Below are 20,680 nucleotides of genomic sequence, written 5' to 3'. Positions count from 1 at the left end.
GGTCAGGCCCTGGGAGGGTGAGGAGATGGGAATTCGAGCGGAGCCTCCACACCTAGCCTGTTGTGGGCCCCCCCATTCATGACCCTTTCCAGTCAGTTCCTCTGCCTGACTCCTCCCCGCTGACCTTCGATGGCATTCTAACGGCCCGCTGATGTCTGATTCCTCTCTGTGGCAAGGGGCAACACCCTCCTACTTCTTGGAGGTATGGGATTTAAGGAAACAGCACATTGCTTCTAGTAGGGCGCGGGAATGGGGTGAGCAGGTGGTACCGGTCGCTCCAGCTGCTGCCTTCCCAGGACAGGCAGGGAGGGTGATTTGCTCAGGCGGGGGCGGGGGGGGGGGGTGGCGGTAAAACATCTTACTCTGACATGGAAGAATGCAGAAGGCCAGAACAGAACATTTTATAGGGTGAGCTACACAGAATCAGGATGTTCGCCAGCCAGCCTCCCCTCGTCTCTCTCAGTCAACGCCCCCCTCCCCCACCCAGCCCCATTCCTTCCTCTGAGGTGTTCATCTGAGCCTCGAAGAGATGGACCAAAAAACATCCCCTGTCCCTCCCAAATATGTATTTCCCCACCTGCTTCCCTTCACGTGCCCAACAGACCAAATTGAAAATGTCCAGTCTATTCTTCCAGCCCAAAGCGGGCACTCTGAGGTTCAGGGACCCCAGAGCAGTGGTTGGGCTCACAGGGGTGTCCAAATTAGGACGGTGCTGGGCTCCTGGAAGGCTTCTGCTGCTTTTGTGGACTGCCGGGGTAGGGGTTGGAGGGTCTGACCTACTGTACTCAGGGGCAGCTTCCCTTTCAGCATCTCAAACACACTTCTCAGTCCTGACCCCAACACACACACACACACACACACACACTCCCTGCAAGTTCTGCCTTTAACTCAGTACCTGCCACCCAGGACCCAGGGCCCAGGCTCTTAATCTTCAGGACCCAGGAAAGATAAAGAGGGAGAGGTAAATGGGGATCCAGGGTACAAGCCAAGCCCAGAGACCTGAACACAGGGGAAAGAACCAGGTACCAGATGGAAGTCTGTGCTCAGGATGGGTCTGGCTTGGGCATGGGGATTGGGGGCTGGCAGGGGAAAGGGGAGGGTCAGGGAAAGGGGTCAAGGATTGAGGCCCAGGGCCCCAAAGGAGGAGGCTGGCCCTGGGGGCAGAAGCCTTTGCACAGGTCCCAGAGTGTTTCCTGTGCCAGGAGGGCAAAGACCTGGGCCCAGCGACCCCTCTCCTCAGCCTCCAAAGCCTTGTGGAGCCGATAGACACAGGATAGCCCCGTGAGGAGCAGATTTTCAAAGTCCCAAGGGCTTAGAGGAGGCCCCGTCCGCAAGTCGTGGAATTGCTGCAGCCGCCGCTCAGCACCCTGCCAGTCACTAGGCACGTGGCGCTGCAGGAGGAGCCGGAGTCGGCGGCCTGGATGTGTGGATGCCAGTTCCTCGTCCTGGAGGTGCAGCTGTCCCATGACATCCAGCTCCAGCCCAGCCCAGAGAAGCTGCAAGGGGAGGCGTGTAAGGAGTGGGCTGGGGTCTGGGGAACAGGGCAGGGAGCAAGAGTGGGCCAGCAGGGCATAAGCAGGCAGTAGGACCCAAGCTGGGTTGCCCCCCTCCCCCAGGCCCAATTTGAGACATCCCCTTTCCCAACCCTGAGTTTAGGGACCTCTGGATGCTTCCACCCCCCATGTCCCAGGCTGGAGGAAAGACCTCAAACATCACTTCCGGGGCCTCTGGCTCCTGCAGGCCACCTCCCACGCTGCTGCTGTTCATGGGCTGCCCTGGGGCAGCAGAGAGAAGTCAGGCCCCTGCCAAGCTTCACCCTAAATACCCCATCCTCCCAGAAGTGCCCCTCAGCTGCTTGGTGCCTAGAAGTTCTAGCTGCAAAAGTGCAGGAATGCCATTCCGTGCCTTTCTTCCCCTACACACACAGGCACATCAACACTTACTAACCCCGGCTTAGGTCTTGTGATTCCAAGATCATCATCCCAAACCCAGATACCTCCTTGGCAAATGTCCAGGACTCTTTGAACTTGTAAAGTTCCCTTAGTCAAGTGCTCCAGGCCAGCGGGTCACAAGACACTTCACTTCCCCTCCCTATCACCATCTGGGGACAGTGTAATCTAAAACAGTGCCAGTGCCCTTCCTCAAAAATTGAGGACCCCTTTGAGAAGAATCCATTCCTTCCTTGCTCCTCAGTAGTAATCACATGCAAGCTAGGATGTCTGGTGCAGCTTCCTCATCCCACCCCAGAGTGCACCTGGCCCTGGGAATAATTGTTCCAAGCCCAGGGTACATTAAGGGGGTGCTGCTTTCGGTGTCATCTGGAATAAGCCCTCGCCCAACTCTGTCCAGGGCCAGCATTGAGGGCAGCTAGGGCCATGTCCCTTCACTTCACCTAACTGGTCCAGTTCTGGGGGTGGGGCCCACGCCATTAGCCCCCATAGCACAGGTCAGCCTGGAACAGACCATGCCCAAGTTCTAGGCTCAGACAGAACCAACTCTAACTATTAGCCAGCAGCCTTCCTTGGCTCCCATCCACCCCACTCTGAAGCCCCGGTACCTGCATGGTGCTGGGTTGTAGTCATCCCAGGGAGGAGGACAATGGCTACCATCAGCCAAGCCAGGAACCGCATTTTCCCCGCCATGCCCCACCACATCCTCGGAGTCTTACTCTCCCCAGCTGCTCTCTGCTCCTGTACCCGCCTGCCGCACACCATGGCTCCAACTTTCCACTGCAGGCTGCTCAGGCGTTCCCTGCTTTGCCTGTCAGTCGTCAACACTGAACAGGGAGGGGCTGGCTCTGGCTTTCCAGGGGCTCTTTCCATCCCGTGGAAACGTGGAATCTTTGGCTGCTGGCAGGAGCCTGGCTCCCTGCCTGTCAGGCCCTCAGCCTGTTCCCACCAGATGGGCAGGATGCTTGGTTAATAGAAAAAAGGTGTTTTGTAGCAAACAGTGCGCTTGGCCCTCCCAAAAGGTAGGAAAGACACCACGCAATAACACTACCTTACCGTCTGTCCTCACACCCAAAGCATCCTGCAGCTGAGCCAGCTCCTGACGCCCAATCCAGCTAAGGCTCCAGGGAGCCCCTCAGCAGCCAGAAACATCAGCTGCAAAGCCCAGTCCTTCAAATGCACGGCAGACTGGCCGGGCAGACCCATACACAGGCTTCCACCTCAGGCACTCAGCCAGACTGGCGGGACCCACCCCAGACCAGCTGGAGCAGGCAGTGCTGTCTCCCTGGAAGACGGATCTGCAGTGCCTGAGTTTCTTTGGTCCCAGCCCTGGGACCTCCTTTGCTTGTTTACAACATTCTTGGCTCAGGCCAGAGTGCAGGCAGATCCCCTTAGCCCAGGCGTGATGGGCTGTCAGGTTGGGTTGCAGGGAGCAGGATGCAGAGTTCAAGACTCAAAAACGAGCTGCGGCTCATCCTGCTGACTTGTGGAGGGAGCCCTGTGGATGTTCGGATGGAGTGAGCGTGGGCAGGGGTTACCCAGGACCCACTGGGGCTTTCAACACTTGTTCAGACCCTTCTAGTCCTCAGGAGAGGCTGTGCCACACCCATCCCGAGCCCTGTACTCTGTGGGAACTTATAAATGCACCCAGGCCTGCAGGTCACCATGTCTGCACCTGCACCATTTAGTCCCTGGAAACAGACTCTGGTTCCGTAGTCTCTCTCTAAGCGAGGAGGGAACCCCATGCCCGCATCTTCCCCCTCCTGAATCAAAGTTTCAGGAGGATCAGCACACAAGGAGTGGTGAGTCTCAGTAAGGTTTTATTTACAGACAATTACAGATAAGATGCTTTCTCGGATCCATATGCCTTCCAGGGAGCTACTTGGTTTCGGGTTTCTTGTCTCCAGCTTCAAGCTTGAGACTCTCAGGGGGCTGGCGATAGGCAGGGAAGGCCTCCCACGGGCTATTCAGGTCAAATTTGCGGAACTCTTGGGCCAGCTCCACCGGCTCGGCTACCACCCGCTTCACCTCATCGTCATAGCGTAACTGCAAAAGAAAAAGGCAGTTTTGTGCACAAAGGAAGGCCTTGTTACAGCACACTCTCCCACAGCCTTGAGGGACTTTCCAGCCCCTTTACTTCTCTGCTCTGGAGTCCGGTCCTAGCCTGACTCAAGTCTCCATCCACATCCGTTACCTATCAGCCAGGGTCCAAAATGGCTCCTCCCTCACGCCCGGCCATCACCTGGTCAGGCTCCCTGTGACCGTGTGTATCATCGTGAGCTCCTGAGCTCCTTCTCCAGCAGAACCGAATTCGCTCACCCACCCACATGCTCTACAAGGTAATGTGCAGGATTAGGGAGCAAGCCAGTGGCTGAAGGGAGTACACCTGAACCGGCAGGTACCGAGTTCAGGTCCTGTGGCCTTGGCATTAGATGCAAGGCAGTAAATTTTGGCATGGTTTTTCTTTCCTTTTTTAAAAAATTAATTTTAGAGAGAGAGAGAGAGATGAAGGGATATGGGAAGAAACATCAATTTGTTGGTCTACCTATTTATGCACTCACTGGTTGATTGCTATATGTGCCCTCACTGGGGGTTGAACCTGCAACCTTGTTGTATTGGGATGATGATGCTCTAACCAACTGAGCTACTCGGCCAGAGCTATGGCTGTTCTTGTTATTGGAGGATCAACTGGAGAAGGTAGAAACAAACAGGTGCTGGTGTGAAGAGGCAATCCAGATTAGGGGGACAGTAGGGATGACAGGAGGGAGAAGAGAGGTACGGAACCCTGACCAGAAGTCCCTTGAGAAGAAAACAGGAGCGTCTGCGCACTGAAGGGAAGGGACTGCCACCATCTCAGTATTTCCAGAGTTACCCTGCTGCAGAGTCGCCCGTGCGTGTGCACACAGTAGACCACCTCCCTGCTGGTAAACCTGCTGCAAGCGCGTAGTCAAGCAAAACACGGAAACTCTTTGTAAGGCCCGTATAGTCACGTGCTACTGGTCCTGCCTCTGGCCGTTCTCAAGACTGGTGTCTTCCCTGTCAGCTCCTTTCTCAGCGATCCAGGGCAGGGTGAAACAAACACTGTACTTCCAGATCTTGGAGATAGACCTAGTATGTCCTCAAGGCTGCCCCGGTCATTAAAATGATCACCACAATAATGGCTAACGTCAACTGAGCATTCATAACGCACTAGGCATTACACGCACATCACTTGGCACACTGCAGATCTTAAGTGATTAAGTACTATGCCCATTTCGAAGATGAGAAAACTGTGTCAAAGAGAAATTATGCACCTTGCCCCAGATTTCAAAACTGGACGTAGGATTTGAATCCAGAGCTTAACGCTTTTAAACCACTACAATCCGTATTTCCCACCACGCCCAGGATCCCCTAGGTTCTGTCAGCCCCTCCCTGAGGCTGCTACTCTAGTTCAAAGGCTCCTACCTCAACGTAGCCAGACAGGGGGAAGTCCTTCCGGAAAGGGTGTCCCTCAAAGCCATAGTCTGTCAGGATCCTTCTTAGGTCAGGGTGGTTAGCAAAGAAGACTCCGAACATGTCCCAGATCTAGAAAAAGGAGGCCTTCAGGCAACCAGTCCATCATGGCCAACATGGGTTGGGCATGACACTTCGGGTCCAGAGGCCACGTCCACCATGTCCAGTAACTCACCTCCCTCTCATACCAGTTGGCTGCCTTATACACAGAGACAGTGGACTCGATGGGCGTCAGCTCGTCTGTGTAGGTCTTCACTCGGATCCGGGAGTTGAAGCGCAGAGAGAGTAGGTTGTACACAATCTAGGAAGAACAGGGGAAATGGAGGACCAAGATGGCCACGGGCTGAAGGGTGTGAGGCGGAGTCCCTGGGAGGGAACATCACTGATATAAAGTGAATTAGGGTTCTGCCCGATGAACCCAACTTCTATCCTGAAGCTCAAAACTTCAATGCTGCAAAGGCTTAAGCCACGCTGACATGCCAGCTCGGCGGTCAGCATGCTTGTCTTTGTTCACGCTGTGCCCTCTGTCTGCCATGTCTCCCAGACCCACCTTCCCCAACCCCAGTCCTCACTGGGCAAATTCCTAGTGTCCTGGTTGTCCATTAAGACTCAGCACAAACATTCTTTCTCCCTTCAAAGAAGCCTCCCAGACAGGGCTGAGCAGCCCTTCTGCATTCTTACAGCATGTCTGTAACGCCCCATGTGTCTTACTATAAGACACACTCTTACAGTAAGCTGTTTATGTGTCCTCCGCCCTCACTAGAGTGTGGGGGACTCCTGGGGGGCAGGTATTACATGTTACTTCTCTCTCTATCCCAGGACCTGGCAAACAGTATACGATCGATAATATCAACAGCTAAACATATCGAGAACTTGTGTGCTAACAATCTACCTGTACTCTCTCATTCAGTCCTCATAGGCACCCTGTGAGGTGGGAACAATTTCATACTTACTCCACACGTAAGGAAACTAAAACACAGAGAGATTAAACAAAATGTTGGAAGTCACACAGCCTATGAGTGGCAGAGTCGTGATTCAGACTTGAGGGTGCCTGACTCTGAGACCCCAGTTTAACTGCTCTGTCGAACTGTCTGACCCAAACTGAAACTAAGAAGGCTACGGTTCCTACTGGCAGCTGTCCCCTGCAAGTGCTTGGTCCCCTGTCCTTCCTTTATGCCATGAACCTTCTCAAATCTCCTGACTGACCTCAAAACGGTTCTGCCGGGTCGGGACGTCCACTGCCGTCAAGTCAGCCAAGGATTTGAACTGTGCGTTGGTGTGATCCCTGAGGAAAGTCAGCACCGGAATGACTCCATCAGGATGGATACAGATCTCCAACTCATTGAAGCAGGACACCTGCAGACATGGGGCAGGAGGGGAGAGACAACAAGGAGCTACCAAGGGAACAGCGAATTTCAGCGGATTCTCCTGACGTAAGGCAGGGAAAGAAGCCTAAGTCAGGGTGGAGGAATCTGTGGTTTCTTTGATACTGGGCTGCCCACTCCCACGTGACCGGAGAATACAGTTCTTTCTTGACCCCAACCAAACAACAACAGTAGTGAATATTACCTGAGCTTGTTGGACATACTTAGGCAGGATTTCGGCCACATACTCTCCAAAAGCTGAGAGCTGTTTGTGGACCACATCATTTTGCGGTCTGACAGTAGCTAGAAGAAAAAGGCATATTTAACAAAGGAATGACAAAGGCAGCAGCCAGCCCTGCATCCAGTCTGGGCTTATAAGGGGCTCCCAGTAGAACACTGAGAAAGGTAAGGGTGGAGGGTTCCTCTTCCAGGAAATAGGAAGTGATGAAAATTTAGGAGAAATGCCACCTACACTGTCTGAAAGGACTCTCATTCCTGAAGCTGGCATGTTCATCTCTTCTCAAAATTACTCCATGGTCCTTCCTTCACACTGTCTGCATTCCTGCTAACACAGCGTATGTCTCAGCTTTCTCATCAGACTAGGAGCTCTTTAAGGGTGGGAACAATATTCTCTTTTGTGTATCTCTTTAGCACATGGTAGCTTGTAGCAAGCTCCTGGCATAAGAACTTTAGGGCCCAAGAGCCCTCGTGGATTATGTAGTTGAAACCTTACTGATTTACTTTTAAACAGATGAAGATACTGTGCCCAAAAAGGAGGAAATGTCAGGTCTCCTGACTCCTGGTTGGCTTAGGTCAACTGTGACATATTTCTGCACACGGAGTCGCACAACCCTACATCACTGAGTGCCTGCACATCATTGACTGCAGGGTAATGGTTCCGTGTTGTCCGCCTCTGGCAGCAGGCCAGTTTGCTCAGTCACTCACTATAGTGCCCTAACCCTGAGGGTGTTAATTCTCTGTACTATTTCCTGATCCACAGTACGAAAAGGAATACTATCTACCTCCTAAAATTGTTGTGAGGACTAAATAAGGCCACTCATAAAAACACTTCTCGGTTGCCAGACACAACAGGCACTCGAACGTGAGCTAGTGTTACAACAGGCTCTATATTGAGCTCTGAGGCCCAAATGTTTCCTGCTCTCACACAGCTGACAGTTTAATTTAAAAAAGGGAGGGGGGGAATCATGGAAATGGACAAAGGGGGGATCAGGGCCATAGCAGAGAGGCCTAAGGGGACAGGGAGGGCCCGATCCTGTCTGCAGAGCCATTACAGTCAAATCTCCAAGGACAAACGGATTTTGCCCGGACGCAGGGAAGGGCGTCACAGAGCAAGGGCAAACATATGACGAACGGAATGAGGGGCCCCAGCCTGCCATACCGAGAAGGGCCGGGCCCACACATACTCACGGCGCGCGTCGGCTGCAGCGCTTTCCCTCCTCACCGGCAACAACAGCGCCGAGGGTCGTCGGGACACTGCACCGGGAGATAAAAGGCAGAGGAACGCAGCGTGAGGCCTAAGGGGCTCCCTGCGCTGGCAGCGCCGCTGCTTCCTGCCCCGGGCTTCCTGCTCATTCGATTATCCCCTGCTCACCCCTGGGCACTGGCACGGCCATGGCCCCCAAGAGCCCCCGCCAAGAGGCCCTAGCCACCGCCATGTTCCCCGGATGCACAACGAGCACCGACGGCAAGATCCACTGGACTCGGAGGCCCAAGGGCACGGACCGGAAGCGGAAGTGTGTTTTAGATTTTCTTCCCCGCGGACTCGAGGCCGGAAGCAGAGGTTCCGGGTTCTGGGCTTTGGAATGAAAGGAGGGAACGCAGGTGAGGAAACGAGGCAAGCAGGTGGGCAAACCGTGAGGTGAACCTGGCTCTAGCTTGGTGTGGCAGAGGCTGGAGAGAAGTCGAGGACCCTAAAGAACCCGACGGGTGAGAGGAGGAGAAGGGGCGGGGGTTCTGGGTTCTACATGTCACACCCCTCCCCCTCTCCTTAGCTTTTGACAAGGGCTGGCGGGGCTGGCTGGCCTGGTGGGGGTGAGGAAAGGTTTCCCCGGCGACCGTTTCCCAGGCGACTCCTGGTGAAGCGGCGACACAGCACGTGGCAGTGGACCTCCTTGTGCCCCGGGCTGTGGACAACTGGACTCTGACTCGAGTTCTGGGACGGAGCTTTGGGGAGTCATTAGGGCGAGCGGGGAAGTGCTGGGGAGAAGCTGAGAAAAGAGCATATATAGGGCTGACAGATGTCCCGGCCAAGCCTCGAATTGGGTAGTCTGGTCTCCTTGCGCGTGGGGAAGTGGGGAAGGGGGTTGGGGGTGGGCTCTTCCCGCACACAAGGACTTGGGCGTCCTTTTTGTTTCTGCTCTCTAGAGCCTCACTAGTTTTATACCTAGTAGTTAATTCAATATTTGGTTTGCAAGACTCTTTGCCAGATTCTTAAGATCATGGTATCTCTCCAGCCGTTTGCTTTCATCCGTTGACCCAAAATACCAGGCCTTTTGTTACATCACCGAAAGGAACATTCCATGTTTTCTTAGGGAAACACCCAGAGTAAGAAATTTTATTGATTTTATTAGGGATGGGATGCCACTGCAGGAGAATGAACCCAGCTGTGGTTGTAGGGGATCATCAGAGATGTTATGGGCAGGGCCAGGACTAAACACCAGTCTGGGCCCACTTTGTTTTTAACTGCTTGATCCATAGACCGTGGCTGTGGGTTCCCCAAGTTACTGAGAGTGGTGTTGCTTTGCAGACAGCTGGCAGAGAGAGAAGCTGGCCACCATGGAATCACCGGAGGAGCCTGGAGCATCCATGGATGAGAACTACTTTGTGAACTACACTTTCAAAGATCGGTCACACTCAGGCCGTGTGGCCCAGGGCATCATGAAACTGTGTCTGGAGGAAGAGCTCTTTGCTGATGTCACCATTTCAGTGGAAGGCCGGGAGTTTCAGCTCCACCGGCTGGTCCTCTCAGCTCAGAGCTGCTTCTTCCGGTCCATGTTCACTTCCAACCTGAAGGAGGCCCACAACCGGGTGATTGTGCTGCAGGATGTCAGTGAGTCTGTTTTCCAGCTCCTGGTTGATTACATCTACCATGGAACTGTGAAACTTCGAGCTGATGAGCTGCAGGAAATTTATGAGGTGTCAGACATGTATCAGCTGACATCTCTCTTTGAGGAATGTTCTCGGTTTTTGGCCCGCACAGTGCAGGTGGGGAATTGCCTTCAGGTGATGTGGTTGGCAGATCGACACAGTGATCCTGAGCTCTACACTGCTGCCAAGCACTGCGCCAAGGCCCATCTGGCCCAGCTGCAGGGCACAGAGGAATTTCTCCACTTACCCCACCATCTGCTCACTGATATCATCTCTGGTAAGTTGAGGGAGAGGGCACACCGTACCCAGCTACTTAGATATGCTCACTGGATATTCTAGTTCAAGAGAAAGGAACCCTCAGGCTTCCCGGTGTTAGTTTACAGTATTATTGGTGGGAATTTAGAACCTTCTGAGAGAAACTGACTTGCAGTTTAGCACAGCTGCTATCAGAGACAGAGTCCCTTTCTGAGGAAAGCTCCAGGAAAATAAAAGCAGCAGCACTTACCCACAGAAGGTAGCAAGGAAGTATTTTTTTCTTTAAGATTTTATTTTTAGACAGGGAGAAAGAAAGGGTTAGAAACATCAATGTGTGGTTGCCTCTCATGTGCCCCCCACCAGGGACCTGGCCTGCAACCCAGGCAGGTGCCCTGACTGGGAATTGAAACAGTGACCCTTTGACAGGTCAAACAGTGCTCAATTCACTGAGCCACACCAGCCAGGGCAGTATTTGTATTTATACTCTAATCTCCCCTGGGTTTAAGTGTTCCCATCCATTCTGCACTCTGCATGTATCTGTTACCTAAGTAAACTTATGATTTACTTAGGATGAATCAAGGTATCTAAAAAACTTTTGAAGTGATGGGCCAAGTTTAGGCAACAGTCCTGACTCTCAGGTCAGGTCTAACCATACTTTAGGTGTGAGCTCTGCAGCCTAGCAGATTGCTTTCGTGACAAATGGGAGTACAGCAAACCAGCATTTTGGTTAAAAGAAACAAGGCAATCTTAGATTAACTTCACGTACTCATACATACATGCTGGTAGCCTAACAAAGTGGTTCACACCTTTAAAGCCCCTGGCTCTAAACCCCCCTTTCAGATTGCCAGTGTGCCATTGACCATGTCTTTCCTCTGGTTCTTTACAGATGGAGTTCCATGTTCCCAGAACCCAACAGAGGCAATAGAAGCCTGGATCAATTTTAATAAAGAGGAAAGAGAAGCTTTTGCAGAGTCACTCAGGAGTAGCTTGAAGGTAAGGCAGATTTCTTTAATGTCAGGATACTATAATAACCATGCAATACACCTGTTGATAGGCCTGGCCTTTTTTTAAAAAAGTGATTTTATTTATGTATTTTTAGAGAGGGGTAGGGAGGGAAACATCACTGTGTGGTTGCTTCTCACGTTGCCTGTACTGGGGACCTGGCCCATAACCCAGGCATGTGCTCTGACTGGGTATTGAGCTGGTGACCCTATTTCACAGCCTGGCACTAAATCCACTGAGCCACACCAGCCAGGGCTGGCCTGGCCTCTTTGATGACTAGTGAATAAGTCATCCCTGGCTTGATTGGTAGGAGCCAGGGAAGAGGATGTGTGTGAACCCAAAAGCTCCTTGAGAGAACTACTTCCATTATTGCAGAACAGTCTTAAGGACCTTTTGTCTGAATCACCATGTCAGGGTAGCTCTAAAAAGTGGAGAGCATGAGTGCACCAGAGACTCCCTGCCCCAGCATTAAAATGCCTGAAAGACAGTGATTAGAGGAGAGTCAGGGTGACACTAGAAGGGAGTAGATTATAGCAAAATACAAGTACGTGGCCCAGGGCCTTAAGGCTGTGTCTCTCAGCTGAGTCTTGGTGCAGAGCTGATAGGTACCATTTATAATTTAAATTTTCCCAATAGGAAATTGGGGAGAATGTGCACATTTATCTGATCGGGAAAGAGTCATCTCGTACTCACTCTTTGGCTGTATCCTTGCACTGCGCAGAAGATGACTCCATCAGTGTAAGTGGCCAAAACAGCTTGTGCCACCAGATCACTGCAGCCTGCAAGCATGGCGGAGACCTGTACGTGGTGGGAGGGTCCATCCCACGGCGCATGTGGAAGTGTAACAATGCCACCGTGGACTGGGAGTGGTGTGCACCCTTGCCCCGGGACCGGCTCCAGCACACTCTGGTGTCTGTGCCCGGGAAAGATGCCATCTATTCACTTGGCGGCAAGACACTGCAGGACACCCTCTCCAACGCAGTCATCTACTACCGGGTGGGCGATAACGTCTGGACTGAGACAACGCAGCTCGAGGTGGCTGTGTCGGGGGCTGCCGGAGCCAACCTCAATGGGATCATCTACTTACTAGGCGGGGAAGAGAACGACCTGGACTTCTTTACCAAACCTTCCCGGCTCATCCAGTGCTTTGATACAGAGACAGACAAGTGCCATGTGAAGCCGTATGTGCTGCCCTTCGCAGGCCGCATGCATGCGGCTGTGCATAAGGATCTGGTGTTCATCGTGGCTGAAGGGGACTCCCTGGTGTGCTACAATCCGCTGCTAGACAGCTTTACCCGGCTCTGTCTTCCCGAGGCCTGGAGCTCTGCCCCGTCCCTCTGGAAGATCGCCAGCTGTAATGGGAGCATTTACGTTTTTCGGGACCGATATAAAAAGGGAGATGCCAATACCTACAAGCTTGACCCTGCCACCTCAACAATAACTGTCACCAGAGGCATTAAGGTGCTGCTCACTAATTTGCAGTTTGTGTTGGCCTAAGGCTGTGGTGGGAAGAGCAGCTGACTTTTGTCCTCCCCTTTTCCAGCACCTACCCATCCAAACTCCAAAGTCCCCCAGGTCTCAATTCAGAGTACTGTTATTGATTGGCACGTATTCCAAAGGCAGCACTCAGCCCTTCCCTGAACCCACAGGGGTAGCCCTTTTGGGGCTTTCTAGACTGCTGCTGTTCAGCTGGCTGCTTGAGCCAAGGTCAGCCGGTCCTCTGCCGTCCCAGGGAAATGCTGTGCCTCACGTGGACCACTTAGCGCAAGCATCTTCTCAGATGTCTGGTACAGCCTCCCCTCTGGACCCGATGAAGGTTAAATAGAAGCACCCCTGACCCCAGACAAAAGGAAAGATACCCGATCTCCCTTTTTTTGGTAGCCTGTGAAATGGCTGCTTGATAATTTTTTCACAGAGAATTAAGTGTTAAGAGTTTTCCTTCAGGCTTTGGTTGGGAGAAAGAACACAGCTGAAGGTGTCCTTCACCAGCAGGAGTCAATGACAACCGTCTCTAGACTCCTGGACGTTCTGTCTATTGTTTTCTCAACTGTCAGTCAGGAAACGTATACTTTGGTTTGATTTCTGGCTTACTCTAAAGAATAGGCCAGAAAAAAGTAGAAAGGATTATTTCTGATAAACAGCAGAAACATTTTTTGAAACTTCAATAGATAAGGTCTCTACTCTTAAAAGTTCTAAGCCCCATCAAGAGCTAGGAACTGTTCATACCAATAAAAGTTTTCAAGGGCTGTGTATGTCTGATTTGAATTCTGAAAGGGTGACTTTCTCAGGGAAGCTGATCACATGCGCACACAGTTCTAAGTAGCCACGGTCCTGACTGCACCCCATGTTTCCTTTTTATACCCAGGTCACTGCTCCAAAAGTGGGGGCCAGTGAACGGGGAGTCTGGCCAGAGCTGAGTGTTTCCCCCCTTTTCCTGGTGGTAAATGCCTTTGGGTTGTGGTTCTAGTATCATTAGATACAACATGGAGTGCACAATCGGTTTCTTTGACCCTGTTCCGAAAACTAAGATATCCCCATCCCTATCCTGTATCCCCAAGCCCTGTGAATGGAAGCCATGCTCAATCTTCCCAGCCATACGATGGAACACTGGAACCCGTGTGCAGGAAAATGAAACAGGACGAAGGGAGCAAAATTACCCATCATTCAGCACACTTCTATTACGCCGCCCAGGCTTAAGCCCCATGGGTCCCATTAAACTTTTTCATCCTATTGCCAGCAGGGTTTTCTTGAGCTCTTTCTAGCCCACATACTTCATGTCTGATGTAGGAAGCATCTTATCCTTTGCTGCCCTCGCTGTGATCTCCTTGTGGAACTCTTTAAGGACTTCCAGCTGGCCGGGTCTGATGTGGATGTGTGACCGGATCTTGGTGATGGCCCCTACTGCTTCCTCCGGGCTCCAGTTGTTCACCTGCAGTACAGGGTTGAGAAATCAGCAAAGAAAGAAGCATGGTGTCCTTGACCTGATGACAGGTGCTGATGGGCTCCCAGAATTTCATTTAAAAAAAAAAATCCACTGGGAGAGGGAGTTTAAAACCATGTTCCACACATTATTAATGGGAGGGCACTGCAGCGCCCTCCGTGAGCCGGTTCCAAATTACTATGCAACAGGCTGAGGGGACAAGTCAGACTTTCTGCCTGAGTCTTGATCTGCCAACCCTGGCAAAAGGTCGAACAGGTGAAGCTTAGATCCTAAATTCAAAGCTGCCTAGTCCTACAAGGTGTCCTCCCTGAGTTGGTTCCCTGGGTACAAGTTTCCTGGAAAGAGGAGATGTTTTTATGCAACTCATTCCTATGGCTAGAAAAACGGCACTTTCAAAATCTGGCTGGGAGAGTTATCTTTGTGTCCTAGAAAGTTGCTGGTTTAGAACATAACAGAACCAAGAAAATAGGGATTTTTAGCCTGCTGGTTCAATTCTCACTCGGCCCAAAATATCCTCTGGAGCCCATTTCGGGCCAGCAGTGACCAAAGCTTCAATATCGCAAACTCATACGCTCATCAGTTCACAGGAACACAGACAAGGCCAGGCTGGTCATCTCTACATTTCCTTTTCCTTAAACTACCCATGTGACTTAATAACTGCTCTGCAGGGGCTAGATAGGTAACAAAAATGAGCCAGGCAGGGGGTACATAACAGGGCAATAAGAGTTGTTGGCTTCTAAATATTTTAAAAGTATCCCACCTGATTATAACCTATTGATAGGCCACATTCCACTGGATCCTCCATTTCTAGATACTAGATACTAATGTCCAGAACCATATTCTGAAACACTTCAGAATTCAAAGAAATCTGAGTACTACAGAGCTGTAAGTGATCAGCACTATTTACAGTACTAGACTTCCTGGCATGCTATTCATAACAAGTGTTCCTAGCCTTTAGCTGGTGGTAAGATCCTTTGTAACTTAATGTGAGGAAACAGCATCGGAGAAAGAAGCCACTTTGGCCTAAGGTTGCAGAGTTGGCAGGTGGCAAAACCACAGATCAGCCTACCTACAAAGCTCAGGTGCTTTCTACCTCCCAACAGCCTGAAACCCGGGACAAGGCTCTCTCCGGCAAGCCCCATCTATAGACTATGCTCCTGAAGTTCTGGGAATCCACTGTAAGTGGGACCAGTGCAGAAAGACCTTTCCTACCTGAATCAGATACGCTGCCACCATCGTGGCACTTCTGGAGCGCCCGGCCTTACAATGCACGTAGACACTCTGGCCCAGCGACTGGTACTTGAGAGCAAACTGAACTCCTTTCTGGAGGTTAGCCAAGGTTGGGATTCCAGTCATGTCTATCGTGCTGAGTCGCAGCTGCTCAACTCCCACTTTCCTCCACTCCTGAAAGCAGGTCCACCAGCAGCATAAACGGAGAGAGAAAGCCAGGTGTTAATAGTAGGAAGTCGGGCTCCGGAAAGGCAGCAGAACAACAAGGAAGCCTCAGGATTTACTTCAATGTGAATATGCTGTTTACTGTCTTCTAAATGAGAAATTGTTCATAGCAATATTTTTTATTTTCTTTCTGTGTGTGTGTCTTAGAAATACGTTTTTAAATAGCTGACCTGGACGGTTAGTCTATCATCAAACAATAGCTGTGCTGCTGAGTTAGAATTATGTCCCAGATTTAAAATGTTCCTAAAGTGCCCTTTGGGTGTTTGCATTTTTAGCTGTAAAAAATTCATCTACAAAAGTTGGCAGCTACATTTTTGCATAATCTTGGCATAATCTTGTTCAGTGACCTAGCCGTGGGGTCAGGCTACTGTATTTTGAAAGAGCTTTCTATTTGTCTTCGAGTAAGTCTTGTTTTTACCACTTTTTTCTTGAGAGGGTACATGGTAGAAAATAGTTATTTTTAAATTAAAACAATGCACCTACCTTTGCTGTAGCATATTATCAATTTGCAAAGAAAAAAAAAAGAATCAGAAATAGGAGATAAAAGGTCTCTGGCAAACAGGGACACTTTTTTTTTTTTTACTTTAAGACTTCCGATAGGCTCCAGATACTCATTATTAATCTCTTTAGCTAGAAGCAGAGACTTGAGGACTCTGAATGAAGGTCAGTAGTGCTGATGAAATTAACAAACAGCAGTTTTGCAGCAGGTGGCTTATGCTTCAATGACACCAGAAACCCCCAGGGAGCTTACTCAATATTCAGATTCCCGGGATCCACTCTGAAGTTTTGAGTCAGAATGTCTGGGGCTTGTACCTAGGAATCTGACATTGTAACAAGTCTGCCAGATCACCCTTAGACACACTACAATGTGAGAACCACTGCCTGCCTTGGAGATTTCTTTTCTAGGCTAACGGGATAGTACAGCGAAGTCATACAAATGTCAAATGCCACACATGCAAGACAACAAGCACTTTTTTGCGGCTGCTCTTGCTCCACAGGACTGCGCACACTAATGAACATTTACGATTCTGGCTAAACAGCTCCTGAGGCTTTGTGGCAAAGTACTTTGGGAAATCCAAGGAACTGTCCTCCATTCCTTAAAAATGTATGCCATCACTAATCAAAATATTTTAAATGAGTCACAAATATTGTTAAGATTTCAAAAAAAATCCACGGGTTGAAATTACAGCATCTTCCCCATATTAACACAGTAAACAAGAAGGACAATCGTCTAAGTAAGGCTAGTAGATGTGCAACACTGTAAGATAGGGCAACGTTTTTATCCGAGGATAGAGCAATGTCCAATAACCATTGGGGAGAGTTGCACAAACTGGCATTCACATTTAATGAAAATTATGTTTTAGGGCTGAACTTCATTATGACAGTATTTTGGAATTCCACTAAATCTCTAGCGTGAATAAAAACTCCCTCAAATGAACCCGATGCAGTTTTTCAATGGGTCGTTCCATGATAAATTTACTCTGGGGGAGGGGGGGCTTTTCTTAAGAGTTCAAAGGGCCTTCATCTTGAATGCCTAGGGCAGTGCCTCATCCACACTTAGTGCTCAGTCAGTGTTGAATGGAGTCAGCAAGCCAAAGAAAAGTTGCCTTTCAAATTTACTTCCTGATCCTTAACTCTTACTTCCTACCGAAATTAAGACTACATTTGTGCACAAAGCCATAATCACTTTGTCCACTCTACTTTTAAACGCCTGTAACAACAGTTTCTGTTTCACAATTAGTTTCTACCTTCAGCCAAAGCCATTTAAGCTTCGAGTACTGGACCCTCCTCCTGAGGAGGCAAAAAAAAAAGCCTGGGACACCAGGGTCCAGATCACGGTCACCTGCAGCGCCCCTCGTCCAGCTTCCTCTAGCGCTCCGGGCGGGCTGCAGCTGCCCGCCGGACCCAGACCCCTCACCTTGGCGGAGTTGCACAGGAATCTGGTTTCATACTCCTCGTTCATGGTGATCACCCCGCGCACGTTCTCGTCCTCTACCAGCTGCCGAGGTAAAGAGGGGGCTCAAACCAGTGGCCAAGGCCGGGGCGGCGCTCACCCGGCTCCCAGGCCCGACGCTGCCCGGCCTCCCGGCCCGGCTCACCTCGTGCGTCATGCTCCGCAGCGGCAGCGCGCCCAGCAGCACCGTGCGGTCGATGCGGTTGTACCAGTCGCGGTGTGCCGGGCCCCGCACCTTCCCGCGGAACAGCGTGTACAGCAGCGTCGGGTAGAAGAGCACCCGAGCCAGGCCGGCCTCCAGCAACGTGCGGGACGCCATCCTGCCCCACGCGGCCTGGCGCAGCAGCAACCCGTCCCCAGCGGCGCTCGCGGTCGGCGGCCGCTCGGAGAGCCAGGAGGGCGACGGGGACGCGGGCCGCGAGTCATCCGAGGTCTCCTGCGGAGGCGACGCGGTCCGCGCTGGCCTTTCGGGCGCCGAAACCTTTGGCGTGGCGCTCCGGACCTCCGCCTGGGATTCCGGGGATCCTGGGACCCTCTGCATGGGTCCAGAGGCGGGGCTGCGAGCCTCGGGGGAGGGACTAGGGCTCCGGGGGCGGGGAGCTAAAGCTGGGGCCCAGGGAGGGCACGTTGGGCAGAGAGGCCTGTACCTATACTGCGTGTCAAACTGGGACCCACGCCTGTGGTCGTTGAGCCTCCCTCCAAGGGAGGGGGCTGTGACCCCAGGTGAGGGGGCCTCTGACCCCTCCGTGTGGAATCCGGGCCGAGGGAGGTGGGGTCGCAGCCAAAGGCCTGTGGAACTGTGACCCTCCCCAACCACAGCGGGACGGAGAGGGCTCTGACCCCAGGTGAGCGTGTAACCGCACCTGAGCCAACGGTGAGACCCTGAAGAGCCTCTGTGATAGGGGTAGCCCTGAACGGGTGAGCAGAAGGGGCTTGGAGCTTTTGAGCAAAGGGCTGCCTTGGTGGAGAGGGCCAGATCCTGGACAAAGGGGCAGCCTGGGCTGATAGTCCCCTTCACTGTCCACCTAAGTTATGGCTCCCTCCTCCTGACCCAACCCTGTACTATGGAAAAAATGTAATATCTATAATATATTGTGAAAGTACATTAATATATTGTTAAGAAAAATAATATGCCCTGATCAATGTGGCTCAGTTAGTTGGTTATCGTCCCGCAAAATAAAATCTTTTTTAAAAAGAAAAAAAGGAAAGAAAACTATATGCTTAAATATAAAAACCCACAACTTACAAAGTGGTAAGAGGAATGGTTGTAATGCTTGTTTTTTACACTTAAATAGTTGAGATATGCATCTGGTGCTTTTATTTATTTGTAGAGAGAGAAGGGAGGAAGAGAGGGAGAGAGATCAGTTGCCTCTCACAGGTTCCCACCTGGGGACCTGGCCGGCAACCCAGGGCTGTGCCCTGACTGGGAATGGAACCAGTGACCTTTCAGTTACAGGCTAGTAGTGCTCAATCCACTGAGCCACACCAGCCAGAGCTGCATCTGGTGCTCTTAAAAATGTATTTTGAAATAAATAAATAATATGTATTATTTTATTTTTAGAGAGAGGAGAAGGGAGGGAGAAAGAGAGGGAGAGAAACATCGATGCCTGAGGGGAACATTGATAGGGTGTCTCTGGGGCCCTAAGGGCACCAGTAGGTGGACGAACTGCACCCCAGGTATGTGCCCTGACCACAATCTAACCAGTGGCGTTTTGCTCTGCAGGACTCCGCCCAACCAACTGAAGCACGGTGGCTGAGGCTACTGTTTCTTTTTTTCTTTTTCAAATTGATTTGAGAGAGAGAGAGAGAGAGAGACTGATTTGTTGTTCCGATTGTTTATGCATTCATTGGTGGATTCCTGTGTGTGCCCGGACTGGGGATGGAACAGCAACCTTGCTGTATGGAGATGATGCTGTAACCAGCTGTGCTACCCTCCCAGGGCTATTGCTTCTTTTCAAAACGGATTAGCCCTCTATTCTATCCTATTTTTGATACATTTAAAATATACATTTTTTATAAAAGTTGAAAGATCATATTATTTACTGTTCTGTGACCTTTTCCACTCAACAATATGAGTATCATGCCATGTCAACACAGATGGATACATATTTGCTTTATTCTTTTCAAAGAGTTACACAGTATTCCAATATATGGCTTTCAGTTGGTTTTTTTTTAAGTAATTTAAACAATTATTTATTTATTTATCTTTAGAGAGGAAGGGAAGGAGAGAAGGAGAGAAATATCAATGTATGGTTGCCTCTCGTGAGTCTCCTGCTGGGAACTGGCCTGCAACCCAGGCGTGTGCCCTGATTGGGAATCAAACCGCGATCATGTGGTTCTCAGGCCTGCGCTCAATCCACTGAGCTACACTAGCCAGGGCTCAGTTGGGTTTTAAAAATGCTTATTGAGTGGCCTCCATTTTCCAGACAATATTCCAGCCCTCAGGATACCTCAGTCAGTGACCCCAGCAAGGGTTGCTGCCCTCTCTTCTCTTGCCTTTCCTGTATGAACTGTGTTTTGGGATAACCAAATATCCCTAGTTGAGGAGAGAAAGTTCTTCTCTACAGCATACTTCCTGTTAATAAATGTGGGAGAAATAATAAAACTAGAAACTCAGTATTTTGCATTCCAGCTAATACATGTGGAAGGAATGATAAAATTCAGAACTCATCGTTTTGCAATCCCTGGTGAAACAGTTGATGCTGTCGATGGTCATCAATGGATAAAAGCATGAGATGAAATACTGGTAGGAAGCTCCCGTAGAAGGATCGAGCTGAGGCCACCTAAACCAATTAATCTCCACTTGGAGGAAAGCAGGACAACCTGACGTCATTGGCCTCCAGAAATGATGCTGCGTGATGTTTGCAGCACTGACCTCAAAAAACTTGAAACTGGATTTAACCAGGCCTTGAGACCTGTCTTTAAAGATCTTGTTTTTTCATTTTGAGGGAGAGGAAGGGAGGGAGAAAGAAAGGGAGAGAAACAACAATGTGTGAGAGAAGCTTTGACTAGTTGCCTCCGGCACACCCCCAACTGGGCCCCAGCCAGCAACCCAGGTAAGTGCCCCAGGAATCAAACCTGCAACCTTGCAGTTTGCAGGCCAGTGCTCATTCCACTGAACCACACCAGCAGGCCAACTTTCGTTTACAGGAAATATAGG

The 20,680-nt window shown here is 50.7% G+C and overlaps 4 protein-coding genes across 8 annotated transcripts; 1 reads left to right on the top strand and 3 right to left on the bottom strand.

The window, feature by feature from the left end:
• Window positions 1-530: 530 nt before the first annotated feature.
• On the bottom strand, window positions 531-3,084 carry FAM180B (family with sequence similarity 180 member B). 3 transcript variants are annotated; one of them, XM_037166118.2, is made up of 3 exons: window positions 2,558-2,834; window positions 1,705-1,775; window positions 531-1,496 (listed from the first exon to the last, which is right to left on the bottom strand). In XM_037166118.2, exons 1-3 carry the CDS (start codon window positions 2,820-2,822, stop codon window positions 1,101-1,103), a joined length of 732 nt encoding a protein of 243 aa, XP_037022013.2. In that variant the 5' UTR covers window positions 2,823-2,834; the 3' UTR covers window positions 531-1,100. The 3 variants fall into 3 exon arrangements, with proteins under 3 accessions (XP_037022013.2, XP_037022015.2, XP_053529108.1); XM_037166120.2 differs by lacking the exons at window positions 1,705-1,775; window positions 2,558-2,834 and adding an exon at window positions 3,006-3,084; XM_053673133.1 differs by lacking the exon at window positions 1,705-1,775 and having other exon boundaries at window positions 2,669-2,697.
• Window positions 3,085-3,752: 668 nt separating this feature from the next.
• NDUFS3 (NADH:ubiquinone oxidoreductase core subunit S3) lies at window positions 3,753-8,555 on the bottom strand. The gene is made up of 7 exons (XM_037166121.2): window positions 8,418-8,555; window positions 8,234-8,299; window positions 7,011-7,108; window positions 6,648-6,797; window positions 5,617-5,742; window positions 5,394-5,513; window positions 3,753-3,995 (listed from the first exon to the last, which is right to left on the bottom strand). The coding sequence occupies exons 1-7, from the start codon at window positions 8,479-8,481 to the stop codon at window positions 3,828-3,830; spliced, it is 792 nt and encodes a 263-aa protein (XP_037022016.2). The 5' UTR covers window positions 8,482-8,555; the 3' UTR covers window positions 3,753-3,827.
• Window positions 8,491-13,416, top strand: KBTBD4 (kelch repeat and BTB domain containing 4). 3 transcript variants are annotated; one of them, XM_037166114.2, is made up of 4 exons: window positions 8,491-8,647; window positions 9,573-10,190; window positions 11,055-11,161; window positions 11,807-13,416. In XM_037166114.2, the coding sequence occupies exons 1-4, from the start codon at window positions 8,491-8,493 to the stop codon at window positions 12,665-12,667; spliced, it is 1,743 nt and encodes a 580-aa protein (XP_037022009.2). In that variant the 3' UTR covers window positions 12,668-13,416. The 3 variants fall into 3 exon arrangements, with proteins under 3 accessions (XP_037022009.2, XP_037022010.1, XP_053529046.1); XM_037166115.2 differs by having other exon boundaries at window positions 8,643-8,752; XM_053673071.1 differs by lacking the exon at window positions 8,491-8,647 and adding an exon at window positions 8,650-8,752 and having other exon boundaries at window positions 9,577-10,190.
• A 401-nt stretch (window positions 13,417-13,817) lies between these two features.
• On the bottom strand, window positions 13,818-18,092 carry PTPMT1 (protein tyrosine phosphatase mitochondrial 1). Its single transcript, XM_037166117.2, has 4 exons — window positions 17,666-18,092; window positions 17,485-17,565; window positions 15,324-15,515; window positions 13,818-14,099 (listed from the first exon to the last, which is right to left on the bottom strand). Exons 1-4 carry the CDS (start codon window positions 18,059-18,061, stop codon window positions 13,929-13,931), a joined length of 840 nt encoding a protein of 279 aa, XP_037022012.2. The 5' UTR covers window positions 18,062-18,092; the 3' UTR covers window positions 13,818-13,928.
• Between the last annotated feature and the right edge of the window lie 2,588 nt (window positions 18,093-20,680).

The sequence above is a fragment of the Artibeus jamaicensis genome, unplaced genomic scaffold, assembly GCF_021234435.1.
Source record: "Artibeus jamaicensis isolate MK-2021 breed Jamaican fruit bat unplaced genomic scaffold, CSHL_Jam_final contig_797, whole genome shotgun sequence".
NCBI classification, from domain to species: domain Eukaryota; kingdom Metazoa; phylum Chordata; class Mammalia; order Chiroptera; family Phyllostomidae; genus Artibeus; species Artibeus jamaicensis.
Note: the sequence above shows the minus strand (reverse complement) of the source record. Positions and strands in the feature narration are given on the sequence as shown.

Excerpts from the sequence above, each read along its gene's own strand:
- FAM180B (XM_037166118.2), bottom strand. The coding sequence starts at position 2,822 with ATGGAAAGAGCCCCTGGAAAGCCAGAGCCAGCCCCTCCCTGTTCAGTG. Across the intron at positions 1,776-2,557 it reads TACAACCCAGCACCATGCAG|GGCAGCCCATGAACAGCAGC; the intron begins GTACCGGGGCTT and ends CTGCTGCCCCAG. Across the intron at positions 1,497-1,704 it reads CCCCGGAAGTGATGTTTGAG|CTTCTCTGGGCTGGGCTGGA; the intron begins GTCTTTCCTCCA and ends CTCCCCTTGCAG.
- NDUFS3 (XM_037166121.2), bottom strand. The coding sequence starts at position 8,481 with ATGGCGGTGGCTAGGGCCTCTTGGCGGGGGCTCTTGGGGGCCATGGCC. Across the intron at positions 7,109-8,233 it reads CGCTGCAGCCGACGCGCGCC|CTACTGTCAGACCGCAAAAT; the intron begins GTGAGTATGTGT and ends TTTTTCTTCTAG. Across the intron at positions 3,996-5,393 it reads CCCTGTCTGGCTACGTTGAG|TTACGCTATGACGATGAGGT; the intron begins GTAGGAGCCTTT and ends TTTCTTTTGCAG.
- KBTBD4 (XM_037166114.2), top strand. The coding sequence starts at position 8,491 with ATGCACAACGAGCACCGACGGCAAGATCCACTGGACTCGGAGGCCCAA. Across the intron at positions 8,648-9,572 it reads AATGAAAGGAGGGAACGCAG|ACAGCTGGCAGAGAGAGAAG; the intron begins GTGAGGAAACGA and ends GTTGCTTTGCAG. Across the intron at positions 11,162-11,806 it reads CACTCAGGAGTAGCTTGAAG|GAAATTGGGGAGAATGTGCA; the intron begins GTAAGGCAGATT and ends TTTTCCCAATAG.
- PTPMT1 (XM_037166117.2), bottom strand. The coding sequence starts at position 18,061 with ATGCAGAGGGTCCCAGGATCCCCGGAATCCCAGGCGGAGGTCCGGAGC. Across the intron at positions 17,566-17,665 it reads TGCGGAGCATGACGCACGAG|CTGGTAGAGGACGAGAACGT; the intron begins GTGAGCCGGGCC and ends TTACCTCGGCAG. Across the intron at positions 15,516-17,484 it reads TCCTGTGCAACTCCGCCAAG|GAGTGGAGGAAAGTGGGAGT; the intron begins GTGAGGGGTCTG and ends ACCTGCTTTCAG.